This window comes from Ornithodoros turicata, chromosome 5, assembly GCF_037126465.1.
Source record: "Ornithodoros turicata isolate Travis chromosome 5, ASM3712646v1, whole genome shotgun sequence".
Classification (NCBI taxonomy): Eukaryota; Metazoa; Arthropoda; class Arachnida; order Ixodida; family Argasidae; genus Ornithodoros; species Ornithodoros turicata.
Window position 1 is genome coordinate 81,801,740 of NC_088205.1, and position 14,778 is coordinate 81,816,517.

The 14,778-nt window shown below is 45.7% G+C and overlaps 2 protein-coding genes across 2 annotated transcripts; both read right to left on the bottom strand.

Moving 5' to 3' along the window:
• Window positions 1-530: 530 nt before the first annotated feature.
• On the bottom strand, window positions 531-2,348 carry LOC135395962 (lactosylceramide 4-alpha-galactosyltransferase-like). The gene is made up of 4 exons (XM_064627046.1): window positions 2,318-2,348; window positions 2,194-2,259; window positions 1,105-1,642; window positions 531-882 (listed from the first exon to the last, which is right to left on the bottom strand). The coding sequence occupies exons 1-4, from the start codon at window positions 2,346-2,348 to the stop codon at window positions 531-533; spliced, it is 987 nt and encodes a 328-aa protein (XP_064483116.1).
• A 958-nt stretch (window positions 2,349-3,306) lies between these two features.
• On the bottom strand, window positions 3,307-14,648 carry LOC135394980 (ATPase family gene 2 protein homolog A-like). Its single transcript, XM_064626117.1, has 14 exons — window positions 14,353-14,648; window positions 13,563-13,895; window positions 13,009-13,497; window positions 12,750-12,879; window positions 12,553-12,609; window positions 12,358-12,478; window positions 10,994-11,128; window positions 9,707-9,824; window positions 9,487-9,641; window positions 8,796-9,005; window positions 7,145-7,278; window positions 6,937-7,063; window positions 5,818-5,982; window positions 3,307-3,557 (listed from the first exon to the last, which is right to left on the bottom strand). The coding sequence occupies exons 1-14, from the start codon at window positions 14,552-14,554 to the stop codon at window positions 3,378-3,380; spliced, it is 2,556 nt and encodes an 851-aa protein (XP_064482187.1). The 5' UTR covers window positions 14,555-14,648; the 3' UTR covers window positions 3,307-3,377.
• Window positions 14,649-14,778: the final 130 nt, after the last annotated feature.

Genomic DNA, 14,778 nt, shown 5'->3' on the forward strand with positions numbered 1-14,778 from the left:
ATCTATCTCCAACAGCGTTAATTTTGGAAAGGGAATCATTAGTATCTTTAATGTCGGATGGGAAAAGGGGTGCTATACAATGGTCGACTACTCACTCGAGTTTTTCTATTGGGGTGTCAATATACCTGAAATGATGGCTCTTCCGCTGAATTGTTTTCGTTATGAACTTTGATAAGAAGGTAAAAGTGGCCCATTCTGACGTCCATTGGACGCAGAAATTTAAGTAGAGGAAGGAGTGGGAGACAGGCGGGTTGCTATGCGTCCTGGGCCGACTTCAGGGGGAGCTGTGCAAACACTCCTGCGGAAAATCCAGGAAAAACCTCAGACAGCGCAGCCGTTGGTAGGATTCGAACCCACTACCTCACAGTCTTCAGCGCGACCTTGGCCACCACCAACGAAAGGATACTTCTCGGCCATGTCGCTGGTACGTGATTTCAAAAATCATTGTTAGACGAAGAGGTCGGGACTTCCGGCGGGTCCCTTTTCGACGGGAAGCTGCCCGGTTAAAACTAGGGGTCATCGTCCCAGGATCAAAGAAATCCTTGCGTTTTTGCCACCTGATACGAAAGAGGACAGACAAATCTGGCCATCACATCATAAGCCGAAGCATCCCCGATTGAGAGCCGCTTCTTTTTGCTATAAGAGTTCCAAAGGTGCACGGTGTAACTGTCCTCTGTGGCTTTGAGCACTTTGAACGTGGATTCCGGTTGGAACAGTGTCTTCCACTCTGCTAAAGGGATCGGGTAGAAAGCCTCAGCGGAAAGAACCGTCACGTCACCGCTGCACTTGAGATGCGGTTGGTTACGGAGGAGCTCCGGAGGACAGTACTTGAGAAGAACCCGTTCCAGGAGTCTGGGTCCGTTGTGAGCCCACAACCTTGACCTGCAGCAACAGAAGATAAGCGGGAGTTTAAACGGTGGTTTGGTAACAGGAATCCTCTTTTTTGTGCCGTGGCGTAGCCAGAGGGGGGGGGGGGGGGTTCCACCCCCCGAAATCGTACATATGCAGGTATAGTGCATTTGGAAGAGGGAAACGATGGTGAAATCCTCCTCCCCCATGTAAAGTCCCCCGGAACCCATCCCGAAATATTTCCCCAGGACTCACTTGTAAGACGATGCAAATTCTCGCATACAATCAAGCAAAAAGGGATGTCCCTTATTGAAAACCAGCACACTATTTCCCACAGCTGGAAATCTCTCCCTGGACACGCTGTTCCTTAATGCGGCGATATTCTTCAGTACCAGCACGTCCATGTCTACGTAGACACCTCCAAACTTCCACAACAACAACAGCCTCAGCGCGTCGCTGAGGTGGTTGGCACGAAACGGGCTTCGACTCCAGCTTCCATTCTGGAACCATTGGTTCAACACAGTGCCGTCGAAGAGGTTCTCGAATGGAACGCACATCAGCTTGAAGTTTGGAAACTTTGAGAGGATCTTGATGTATTCACAGTCCGCAGATATCGAGGATGAAGTGAGAAGAACGATCTTGGCGTTGTACGATCTAAGGGCCGCTGACTCGATAGCACACGACTGGCGAGCGCTGATGCACGGCGGTGATTCTGCTGTCTCCAAGAAGAAAACGCTGCTTCTCGCGATGGCATTCGGTAATCCTTCTAGACTGTTGTTCCTACGAGATGATCCTGCAGTAAAATGGCTGATGAAGGCCCAATATTCGGAGCAATGCTACAGTGTCCGGGCTGGCAACTGCACAGATGACATGCTATACAGGGTGTTTCAGTTAAATCCCCAGGCTAAATAATTCGCGAACGTGTGCACCAATCGAAGAACTTTCTTTTTTACATGTATCTGTCAAATAGCACCTACAAGCTGCACGCCGTGTGAATGAGTGGGAGGCGCTCATAAATACAAATTCAAATGAGTTTCGTGAAAAACATAACCTCGAAAGTAGGGCGCCGTCGGCATTAAAATGGGTACTACCCATTTCGTGACCTTCAGTGGACACTTTTTAGAGAAAAATCTGCCACCGAAGCCGGTCATTTAAAGTTGCAGTAATTTATTGGTTTCGGTTGACATATTTTTGTAGCGGCTGGTCGCGGTGAAGCGCAAAAGGACGCTCTTCCACTCCCTTATCCACCAATGAATTATGTGTTCTTGAACTGACCGGGGATTTAACTGAAACACCCTGTACAGGCACGCCACATATCCTTTACGAAAGGAAAAACTTTCATACTTGCAGTGCTGTACCATTCTGGGGTCTTCACAGGAAGTCCGAACTTGACGACAACAGCAAGAAGAACTGAAACGCCAGAACACGTGGTAGTTCCTCGAGAACTCAGGTCCCAAACTATACTTACGTACGCCGAAGGCTGTTGCCATCAGTAGCATTATTAAGAGCCTTTTGGCTGAGCATAAACCGTGGCGGGAGCTACGCATATCGCTTGGCACTATAATGGCACCCCTTTGCCTGCTGGCATGGGCTGGACAGCGTGGCCAAGCGTAATAAGGCTTTCTGTCTCGCCGTCGGTGGTCGGCTGCTAGCAAATGTATTTCCGTACCACGTTTTGACCACCCGCCTTTGCACTCACCGCCGCCTTTATTCGCTGCCTACTAACGACGGGAAATTTCGCTTCCCGGCCCTATTGTATCTGCAGGAAGCGTGCCATTTAATTGCGTCCCAAGTGAGACAGACCAACGGATTGGTCGTGCAGAAGTGAGACACACCGCAGGACTGGCTCGTTTCATTCCACCATACAGTAATCCGATTTCGTGATCTGTACCAACATTCAAACTTCTAGGCTCGACAAATACCACGTTGACGAAGAAACTTGAGATTGTAAAAAGAAACGCCAAGATGGATTAAAGGGGTCGTGACACTTCGCACAAAGCAATGTGGGATAAATGTAAAATAGTTATAGTATAGTAAGTTAAGTAACAGTTATATGTGTTTCTATGTACAGCAAATGGGATAATACGCGCGTAGAAAATTGTCACCACGATACCGAAACTCATCCGGCTCTGACATGACGGAGGCGATCTCTGCCAATGAGGCGGCTGTAGCACGGGTCACGTGTTGAGGAGGACCAATAGAAATTGTCCTCACTCCTGTCGGGGCTCTACGCCGGCTGGCTCGAATCCCACCATGGCTGTGCTGTCTCAAGTTCTCCTTGTACTTCCCTTACTTTCCTGCAGGCTGTCCGGACATATGTCGGCACAGTCCTCCCGAAGTCAGCCTAGGACGCTCACTAACCCCCTCCCACTCCTTCCTGCTTTCCTATCTCCAACTGCTCATAGCCAAGGTAACTTCGCACCTCTAAAATGGAATGTAAAAAAGAAATATTTTCAGTATTTTCTGTAGCATTTTATTTTATTTATTTTTTTAAAAAGAGGCTGTTATGTACAGTGCAATAAAGGGCGTCAGCGTCTGTTCACTCCTTTTCCGGAGGCTTTATACGATTCGTAGAACTGTATCGTTTCCTTGGAGATTCGGGGCATGACAACTTTCAGTGCCATTTCGAAGTGAGACTTTCTGATGGCCGTCGCTGTGATATCTTCTTCCAAGGCTTTCATAGCAGCTTCCTGACACACAGCCACCACCTGTAAACAGATCAAAAACAACCTTTGTTCATCTGTCTTGAGCTTGCTTTGCTGTAGAAGGTCTTTTAGAAAGAGGCCTCTTATAGCATTTAATCACTGACGCCACCTCTCTAGAGGACACTAGCTTCGAATAGGCGAGACGGATGCCACGACATAAATTTGTAAGGTTTGGTTTCTGTTTTCATTTGCTGCCGCAGAAATCTGTTAAAGGAGCACTGAAATGATGTTTAGGATCGGTCGCATCCGGAAACTCGTCTATGAAACAGATACTAGTCGAGCCCGTTTATTACGATCTTCGATATAACGATAACTCCGATATTACGATCAAACTGCTGGTTCCCGTCAGCTCACCAATTGAAGTACGTGTAAACAAGACATCGATATAACGATCGCCGCGAAAGCGTTTGCTCACGTATAGCGATCAGAATTCTCCCGGCGGCCGGTAAAACGCGTGAAAATCGAAAAGCAAGATCCCACCTTTTAACTGAAAACAAATTAGAGTGGCATCTTCAAGAGCTTTAGCCTCCGTGAGCATTAAAGTGAGAACGCAGTGCCTTTATCCGCGCATGACTACCGGGGATCAGATGCGCGACTTCGAAGAGGCCCGCGAGAAGTAAGAGGAGGTTCCCTCTCCAAATCGTTCTCTCGCACTAAAGTTTTTCGCTGGTTTACGCGTGATACCATGGCGTCTGCGGTTCCGGAATGCGTTTTTACGAGGAAAGGCACGTGCTGGACGGATTTTGTACTGGCGCAAAACGTCGTTGCGAGGTACCATGGCTTCGAAAACGTGGGTTGGCAGACAGTCGCGTGTCGCCACCCAAACACGCGTCCACGAATTACCCGTGCGCGTTCTGATATGGACAATACAGTTTCGATAGTGAGAACGATGATGACTACGGCACTGGATGACGTCGATCTCAAAAGGTGCGTAGTATCGGCGGGTCTGTTGTTCTTGGAAGAGCTTTTGACACAAAGCTGTGTCAATTTAGAGCTAGATAAAACGCTTTTGCGCTCGCAACAAACGTGCGCACGTTCAACGGCGTTCTACTTGTGCCGTCGTACTTCGTTGATGTGATCCCGACCGGCGATTTTGCGAAAGCTCGTTTTTAACGATAACTCTGATATAGCGATCGGATTTCGCGTTCTCGTTCATATCGTTATAAACGGGCTCGATTATGTCCGGCATCGGCTGACAATCTACTTGGCCAATTTTTTTGTTCGAAAAGTGCTTGGGTATTAAGTCAACGAATTTTAATGATCAGCGCTGCGTCCGCGGCTGCAGAGGCTGTGGCGGCAACGATATCAGAGTGAAGTCACTCCCTAATAGGAGAAGTGAGAGGACGACGCTCAGAGGTGAAAGGCACTGTCCAGACGCCCGCACCGCTGCGGCATCCCTTTTCTTGAAGCCGTGCTCTGATTGGTGGTGTAGGGAATGACGTTTTCGCCTTTTCCCAGAAAGGAAATTCTGGTATACTTTCAACATCTGGCGTCTGCTCTTCTCATGTATTCCGTCGAATAACAGCCAAACTACACCACAGCTTCGCGTGGGATTTTCGTTGCCGTTTTAGTGGTCCATGAGGAATAAAATTACACCATATAGTTTTGAAATCGACTGGAAAGGATGCTTTAAATAATGAAGCAGTCCATCGGGATCTTATCACTGCGCAATTCACTCTACAATCGCGCCAGGAAAAATTTGCCTTGTGCAGAGCGATGTAACTTTGGAAGAATGCTTACTAGCTAGCCTGGTGCCTTGTAAAGTTTTGCTGCCTAGCAAGGCATTTCCCATAATGCAGCATCTATCCTACCTTGCATTATAGAATCTTCTATGGTGCAGCATATTCATGGCTGTAGCACACAGAGTTTATTCAGATGACATCATCCGCAGGAGAGCACCACTGTCGTTAGCAGATTTGCCACCATAATGTAGGTCCTCAAGTTTTGACTGTCCAGGACTTCATCGCATTCACCGTACATTTGGTGCTTTAAATTTACTGTACTGTGTGAATACTATTTGTATCATATCCAAGTAATTTCCATATTTTCAAAGTTAATAGTCGTTTAAATAGCATATCACAGTGAACGAAAACCGGAGCCAAACTTCGAGGGACCTACATTATGGCGGAGATTTCGTCTTTTCGAAGCTGGCGCCCTCTGGAGGGGTGACGTCAGTGAATAAACTCTATATGGTGGACCTATGTCAGCAAGGTCTCCTGGACCGACCAATAAGTGTCACTTTTATGAGAGTATCTGATTGTACCTCAGCACCCGAATAGCCCTCTGTTCTCTGCGCGAGCTCATCAAGATCGACATCTTGATCCACAGGGCGCTTGTTGAGGTTGATGCGTAAGATTTCTTTCCGGGTCTCTAAGTCGGGGAGCGGGACGTAGATGATGCTGTCCAGCCTGCCAGGTCGCAGCATCGCCTATAAAGAGCATTGCTACTTTGAGACTCATTGGCGTGTGATGACCTGTAAAGGTGCCCTCCGCTGACAATTTGAAGGGTTACTCCAGTCAAAAAAATTCTATTAATCTTATTTTGTATTATAAATTAATGTCACTCAAAGCATGAACGCATGAACAATAAATCGTTTTAATCAGTGTTACGATTATTATGCAGTTTTTGAAAGAACGCGGAGGCCTTTACAAGGCTCAGTTTCGCAAAAAGTGGTTGATGTCATTAGAAGCAAGCGCACTTGTTCCCTGGCAGGAACGCTGGTGTTTTTCCAGGTCGTGTCTGTCCGACGCGCTTGCAGAACGGTCAGAAGCAATACAAAACAATATTTCGCAAAAACGCAATGTAAGATATGTAGATTCAATGATAGGTAAATTCAAATTAGGTAGAATTCTGAAGACACAGGACTTATCCACTGTCAGGTGACAAGCTCAAAGGCCTTTGGGGAATTAGTCATTCCAAAAAAATGACCTTTTACAACCCTGTCAGACGGCATCGGCCCTTTTTAAAAATTGCCCGTTATGTCCAACTGAGCTCCCCAACGGCCTTTACGACTAAAAATGGAGTTCCCTCGACAACAGCATCAGACCACATCGCTTCTGACAATGCTCAAATGAAAGATAAAACATATAAATGTGACAAAAAAAAGAAAGATCCAGAACCAGATTATAGCCATGCTGGTAAGCTTTTGGAAAGATAACTAGCACGGGGGTTACAGAATGAAACAGAGAGGAACCAGATGGCGCAAGGAGATGGCAACATGAGGATCCTTTACGGCTCATCTGCCAGTGGCTACTCCATAAAGGCCATTTCAAAATCGAAAGGCCCTTTATGTTAACTGTCACTTACGATACCGTCTGACAAGCGCATTAATCTGTCGACACTTTAAGTTGTTTCCAAATAAGCTGTTACTCTGGAGCATCACCTCATCCACCATGTCAGGTCTGTTGGTGGCAGCCACAAGCACTACATCTTCCAGTTGCTCGATGCCATCAATTTCTGCTAGCAGCTGGGCGATGACACGATCTCCGACGTTGCTACTGCTCTTTGTGCTGTTAATGATCCGAGCACGAGTTAGCCATTTAATTTTACTAACTTGTTAAAATTAACTGAAACTTCGAGGTATTTCTCACCTTCCTCGCTGTGCAGCTAGTGCGTCAATCTCGTCAAAGAAAACGACGCACGGTGATGCTGCCCTTGCCTTTCGAAAGACCTCCCGCACGGCTCTTTCGGAATCACCAACCCACTTGCTGAAGAGTTCTGGTCCCTGCATGCAAACGGGGGGACGTCATGTTCCTTCTGTACCAGCTCACTTCCCAACGGGTTTCACAGAGGACAAGATTCATGAATGAAGTCAATGTAAAGGGTGTGCAAGGATAATGTTGTTTCTGATCATGGGTGATGCCACAGTAGTCGGCCTAGGGATTTATTTATTTATTTATTTATTTATTTTACCCTCAAGACCCGTTGGGCATTACAGAGAAGAGTGGGAAAAGAAAATACAAAACAGTAATAAATAACAGTGAACAAAGGTCAGTAAATCAAGATGCTAAATTAAAATGTTACAAATTGATGAAGAATTGTATAATACAAGAGCCAGTGAGTTGTGAGAGTTTATATTAAGGTGTACAGGTTGATATGACACTAAGTGGTGTTACTGTGAGTCAAAAAAGGAACATAATGCAGAGCGAAATCGGGAGTGATCGCGAATGTGTATGATGTCACTAGGAAGGTGGTTCCACTCAGCAGATGTGCTGGATTGAGTGTGTCCACCCGAGGGTTCTTTAACGAGTGCCGAAATCTCAACACTTGGCACACCGATTTCACGTCCCTTGCGGAAGCCGCATGCCTGATCTACTTGAACCCCGCCACCAAGTTACTGATGGCTGTGTACTACTGTGTTTCCATGTGTTTCCACACCAAACAGCCCAGTTTTTAACCCTCTTTAAAAAATAGAAATACAGTAGAATATCGATGATACGATCACGGATGATACGAATTTCGGGATGATACGAATTCTTTTCCGGTCCCGGCCGGAATGCCTATTCTTCCCATGTATTAGAGTTCGGATGATACGAACGCGTTATCTTGCCTTTACGGATGATACGAATGAGCCGAGGATGCGACAGAGGTCGTTTCCCCGTGACGCCAGAGCGCTCGAGTCATGCTGCTGCGTCTTTCGAAAAGGGAGGGCGATCCTCACCACGAACTCCATTACATCATGTAGCGCAATGCAAGCAATGACTTTTCTTTTGGTGGTGGTCCTGGAGATAAGATCAAAGGGATTGAACGGCCCGGAACCTTATCACCTTATCTCTGTTCTGACCTTTTTACCCCCCTCGCAACAATAAACCGCGAAGCTGTGTGACATCGCTCTGGCGGAAAACAGCGACCAGAACCCCAGAACACGTGGAGGGAACATATCAGGACAACTTGTGGCAACATTACGCGTCACCATTCCGCAAGTCGGCTTCACCTAACGCCTGCTTGCTTTAGGAGAAGCTCGCTTTAGACCACTGTCGCGCGACTCGCGGGTGAAAACGTGCTACGTCTTTTGAATCATCTCGCGTATTTGGCCAGCATTGGCCAAAAACGGAGACACAAAAGCGTTAAAACCGACCTCTTTCATTGACAGTAACGGAAAATGAACAGTCACTGTCTATTTTCTTGCCTCAATTTTTATTTTGGTTTAATTCGGTTGATGCGAATTTTTTCCGCGACCCCGTGAGATTCGTATCATCGAGATTCTACTGCATTTGAGAAGTACCAGGAGAAAGACCATGCCTTGATCGCGATAAAGTTGAGCCCACTTTCTGTGGCTAGAGCTTTGGCAATCATAGTTTTTGAACATCCTGGAGGACCATAGAGCAGCAAGCCATGCGGCGGTCGGATTCCGAGCCTCTCAAATGCGTCTCTGTGTTGCTGCGGCCATTCGACAGCTTGCTTGAGCTTCAGCTTCACCTCTGCCATGCCTCCTATGTCAGACCAGCGAATCTATCAAACCAGAGCAGAGGCAATCGGGGGAATGTCGAAACTGAGTCAAGTATGGTCAACACAAGTGATAAAAACTACTCTTCTTTCGCTGAGGCTGTCGCTAGCCTGTTTTTTGTTTTGTTTTCAGGTACACAGCAACTCATGAAACACAGTCATTTTTTAGCAACTAGTTTTATATAACACAGAGTGTTCCCTCTACTCTTACGTATTTCTTCTTTCTTTGCTTTTGTTCCAGATGTTCCAACGATTTGTGTTTGGGGAATGCCTCTCTTTCTACAGCATTATGCCGGAAGTATCGCAAATAAATAAAAAAGTACCGCGTTTATTGTGATATACCAAGTTTCACGACACATGCATTCATGCAGTGAAAGCTTGCATCATAATAGACACACTAGTTTCAATGTTTTATCCTTTTACAAATCAGAGCAGAATGAGACATCGTGTCACACTGCACAGAGAGATATCAAGAACGTTTCCTCACTTTTGGGATTTCCAACATGACTTCTCGCATTGCACTCGGTTTGACGCGTTTCAGTGCGTACGTGAAGTCTTCCAGGTCAACCGAGATCACTTGGCTGAGTTGAGCATCTGAAAGGTGAGATCCGCCTATGTGCCTCTCCATGGCGTGTAAGGCAGCTGCGGATGAATAGCGTAATGGTTCAAACCAACGTCGGTATCGCGTTATTTCGACACTGCGTTACCTTCGCTGCAAACTGCCGACAGGTCTGCTCCCGTGAGACCGTGAGCCATTTCCGCCATGTCCGATATTTCTTGGTCCGTTAGAGAATGCTTGACGTTTTTTAGTATCTTTCGTAGTATCTGGATAAATAGCATCGTAGCATTGTAGTATGATGGGTTTGTAATCGCTCCCTCGAAGAATGGTGTACGAGCAGAAAAAACAATAATAGCCCAGCCCGAAAGTCATCTACAGGGTCATTCTAGCAAACGTTACACATTTTGATAGCATCGTAAAAATAGAAGACGGGGTTTATCCAACACCAAGCTTTGCACACTGGTAGCCATTTGTCTGAAGTTTCGTTGGAATTTTTTGGGAGCATTCTGTAGAAGAAAAATTAAAAATCTAGCAAAATTTCACTCTATGCATTTTCTATGGCATAGCTTGCTCAAAAGCCTTCATTTTCTGCTGTGTGTGCGCTTCATTTTCATTGCACCACACACAGGTGGCACCAGCGTACAGAACAAGATTGGAACATGAGGATTGTTGCATAACGTCAGAATCGACATGTCACATCGTTGTAGGCAGCGCTACCTGTGTGAAGTGATGTGAATGTGAAGGAGGCGCAAGAAAAAATGGCGGTGTTTGTGTGGGATAGGCCATTGAAAATGCATGGGGCGAGATTTTCTTTTATTTTCTTTCTACGTGACCGTAGCGCTTATAAAAAAAATTCGAATGAAACTTCAGATAAATGGCTATCAGTCTGCAAAGTTTGGAATGGGCCAAATCTAGTCTTCTATTTTTACAGTGCAATCGAAATGTGTAAACGTTGCTAGAATAACCCTGTAGATAAATTGGTTCTGGCTGCAGCGGATTGTGCAACAAACAATGTGCACTCTTCAGCAAGAAGCAAATTTTCACTTGGAAACAGGACCTCGCTACACCAGTGTGATTATGTCATGCCTGGAGGTGGGGTTCAACGCCACCTAGAGACAAAGCCTGATCGCTTGAGCGATGTGATGTAACAGTGTTCGTGTGCTTTCAGCAGCCGTAGCTATGGCAACGAGCCATCACCAGCTGCACAGGCAGCCACAGAAAGCCTGGGTTTCAAAATTGTCTGCGTTTCTTGGCCGGCTGCTGTGATTGGCGGACTTCATATGTCTACTTGCAAAGGCGTGAGAGGAGGCATTAAGCGGGCCTTCTGTATCTAGGTGGCGTTGTCCGGCTGGGCTTCCAAGGTCTTGCCTCGCTGCACATACGAGCGTGTGCAAGACACAGTAAAGCTGGACATACGAGAAGTGAACATAGTTACATCTTGGCGTGCGGCTACTGTCGGAACACCGATCTCAATCTCTCTGTCCAGTCGTCCAGGCTGCCTGATTGAAGGGTCCAAAGAATTGGGCTTGTTTGTCGCACCCAGGACGATGGCCCACTTTCCTTCGCCCACCTGCAATGATCATTTATTGAGCTGTGCAAAAGTTTTTTTCTCTTTTTTTTTTTAATGTGGCAGTGTGTGCTAACTTAAACAGGCCCACAACACTTTAAATTAGGGGTGTGCGAATCCGAATATTTTAAGTCGAATCGAATCGAATGGGGAAAAAAATTCCGAATACCGAGTCGAATATCGAATATTCGTGCAAAATTTACAATATGTGACTTTCGCACTAGAAGTTTCCAATTTGTAGCCCATGGCTTTAGTGTAATTTTTCTGGAATTAACTGTCACAAGAGAGACACGCAATTCTTCTTTTTAAAGCCCCTACTCTTTAATTTTACATGAGAGTGCTTCCTGCTTTCTAGGTGAGCCTACACTTACTGGAGTACTAGAGTGGTTACCTTCATTTCAAAATCCTATTTCAGGCAGTAGCATGTTACATGGATGAGGCTGTAATTGCTTCAGACAACCACAGGCCATTTGTGAAACAAACGAATTGGCATTCTGCCTCAGCTTTGCCATGAACACCCTTTAGTTTCTTTGCCACTCGCCCTAGGAAGTTGCACTACTGAAATTTTAGACGAAAAGGACATCTTTAAGACGCCCTTCTTGTTCGTGGGCTGTAGTCATTATTCGAGAGTTCTAACTTTTTAAAGGCAACCTCACAGACATCAAATCAAAGTTCCTCGTCGGCACCGTTAAACTGCATATGGGAGGGGCGCCACCCCTTCCGCAGATGATGTCTACAAAACTAACTTTGAATAACGTTATCTCAAACTAAACACCGTCCCGCCTGTGTTGGTCCTGCAGCAAGGGCAATTTCGTAAAGCAGGCTTCACCTCATGCACGGAAGCATCAGGTGAAGCCCACTTTCGGGTTGTGTCGTTCATATTCGTGGAATAGTCGAATATTCGAAAATTGAATATTGGATATTCGATTCGCGAATCAAATAGTTCGAGCGTTTGATATTCGACTCGAATTCGAGAACTCGAATATTCGCATACCCCTACTTTAAATAGCCCATTGCCACCTCATTTCTCCTGCAAAATGAAATTGATGAAAAATAGATGAGAACTCAAATAAAGAAAGGTAATTGAAATCAGATAAAAGTTCCTCAAACTGCTTCGCGACTTGCCTGCTTCCAGATAGCCAACAGTGGCATATCAAAATAAGAGGGTTGCAAAAAAAAAAGAAAAACGGGGTTTAACCTGGGCACGTTAACGACACTGGAACGACACTCACTGGAAGTGTGTCGATCAACGTCACCAACGTTGAAACGACCCTCGCTTCCTGATCCGAAATTCCAGTTTCCCGTTTGGGACAGAGGGCATCTATTTCATCGATAAACACTATGCTGGGCGATCTGTAAAAAAAAAAAGAAAGAAAGAAAAGGTTCGACTTTAGATATGCCATCTTCAAATACTGTGACATACATACTTTTCCACAGCATCTCTGAAGATGTCACGCAAAGCAGCTTCTGTTTCGCCATAAAACCTGCATTTGAAAGTCAAAAAGGCTCTTTTTTTTTTATTTTCAACCATGGAAATATGATATCTTCCTCCTGGAAGACGCTAAAGATACCCCATTATTCACCTAATTATGTGTATTCCTCTGTATTAACGTGTATTCCTTACTTGCTGAATATTTCGGGACCGTTGATTGTGACAAAGTTGACTCTTGCCTCTGCTGCAACTGCTCTAGCAAGCATCGTTTTTCCTGTTCCTGGAGGACCATAGAGCAGTGCACCTCTTGGTGGTTTTAGACCTAAATAATAATAATAATAATAATAAAAACCCAACAATTAAGAAATGTTACCAAAAACCTTTCCCCACACAGCAGAATACGTATTTCTTCTCTCAACAAGCTGATGAAAACTGTCTAAAACGAACTTACCAAACTTTGCAAATGTCTGCGGAAACTTGACTGGTGCTTCGATTAACTCCCTCAGACTGCGTATCTCCTCCTCCAGCCCTCCAATATCATTGTAATTTGTTTGTTTCACGTCCTTTCCAGCTTCGTTCATTTCGGAGACGACTGAAATTTTCGTCCAACCTTTCATCAGGTAGAAAGCAGGAAGGCCCGCTTCTCTTGAACTATCCTGCCAGGTTGTCTGTTGCATAGGCGTGGAAAAATTTGCGGAAATAAGGCGGGGAGCTCGAACCGGCGTTGACTCCAGCAACGAATCCGATAAATCGTCCTCGTGTTCAGGTTCGAGATCGGTGTCGTCCAACGCCAGTGACATCATCTTCCGCTCAACTTCGGGGACATCGTCACAACTCGAACTGGTGGAACCGTCCTCTCCAATTACCTCTGCGACCTTGAAGGTCAGTTCTTGTCCGTATAGCCTGCACAGCAGCGTGGAGCCTGCTCTTATGGAGTGTCCTAAAAGTGGAATAATGAAACAGTGTATTTGTCTGCAATGAAATTGTATCAAATTACGTACTCACTGTTTTGGGTTAAGAGACATTTCGGGATATCAGACATCAGTTCCTTTTGCACTTCTTGGTTGGCAACAACGGTGATTGCTTTTGCACCGACAATGCAGTTGGAGTATCTTTTCACAGCAGCTCGCTTTCCTGCGATTTTCTTGCAGTTTACGAAGCACACTGAAGTAAGGCCGATGTTCTTTACGGGCCAAGCGACGTAAAGCGATGTTGTACCGTCCTCCAATGTAACAGCTACATTGTCCTTCAGTCCTATTTTGCATATCCTCATGCACGAAGGATTGAGGAAAACCAGACGCGATTTAATTGAAGCAGGTAGCTCTGCCACATCTTCGACTGAAAGAGAAACAATGAAGTCAATATAGTTGAAAGGAGCACAAGGGTGCTGACAAGCTGGTGCACGACTGCAAAAAAGGATACCCGAGACAAGGAAGAAACGCAACACATATAATGGTTTGTCGTCTATTAAACTTTGGTATGTTTGAGAATTTTCTGTGTGTTTTGTGTCTTCCTCGTCTAGGGTATCGTGTTTCGGACATAAACTGGATCAAGTAGTAGTTATGTTTAATGTTTTGCTTCCTCCTTCTCTACGTGTACATGAGCAGTGGTGTACATGGTCGCATAAAGTCCCGGTGTCTGCTCTAACGAATTGCCAGCGCGGCCGACGGCTCGCTGGTTTCCATGCCTACGGTGGCTACAAGCGTGCTTTCACCGGATGGAGTCGGAAAGCACACAGTAGGATTACGTAAGTAAAAACGGTGATCTGTGCTGTGGTTTGACTCCAGGAACCTACATTTGTCAGGAAGTTCACGAACAGTTCCGTGCAGTGTTGAGGACGTAATGTGGTCGTGCGGTAATTTCAGATCAGTATCCCGCTCGCATTCCCTGCGAAGGCAGCAGCTTTCATGCTGGTCCACATCTTTCGTCGATACAATTATTTTGCATGTATTGCACTGTTGCCATTCACTTTTTGAGGGTTTTAACTTTGGTGCCATGGAAAAGAAGTTTCTCACGAGGAACAAGCGGTACAAGTATGGGTACAAGCGGTACAAGTTACAAATTCGTAAGTTAGTCGGCTACTCTGCTGGCTACGGCTACAAATCATGAGGGGGGACGCATGTCTACAACGCGGTATGGAACGAAACGGGCGTCTTGGTGCAGATCATTTCGTAAAATCGTCCGCCAGATTTAATAATATTTCTGCAGTATAGAAGGCAAA

What these genes read in the sequence shown, in the direction of transcription:
- LOC135395962 (XM_064627046.1), bottom strand. Translation starts at nt 2,348, where the DNA reads ATGCTACTGATGGCAACAGCCTTCGGCGTAC. An exon ending in GGCAACAGCCTTCGGCGTAC is followed by an intron (nt 2,260 to 2,317) that starts GTAAGTATAGTT and finishes CTGGCGTTTCAG; the next exon opens with TTCTTCTTGCTGTTGTCGTC. An exon ending in GAATTTGCATCGTCTTACAA is followed by an intron (nt 883 to 1,104) that starts GTGAGTCCTGGG and finishes CTGTTGCTGCAG; the next exon opens with GTCAAGGTTGTGGGCTCACA.
- LOC135394980 (XM_064626117.1), bottom strand. Translation starts at nt 14,554, where the DNA reads ATGGCACCAAAGTTAAAACCCTCAAAAAGTGAATGGCAACAGTGCAAT. An exon ending in GCAGACATTTGCAAAGTTTG is followed by an intron (nt 12,880 to 13,008) that starts GTAAGTTCGTTT and finishes ATTATTATTTAG; the next exon opens with GTCTAAAACCACCAAGAGGT. An exon ending in TTCAGAGATGCTGTGGAAAA is followed by an intron (nt 12,479 to 12,552) that starts GTATGTATGTCA and finishes TTTTTTTTACAG; the next exon opens with ATCGCCCAGCATAGTGTTTA.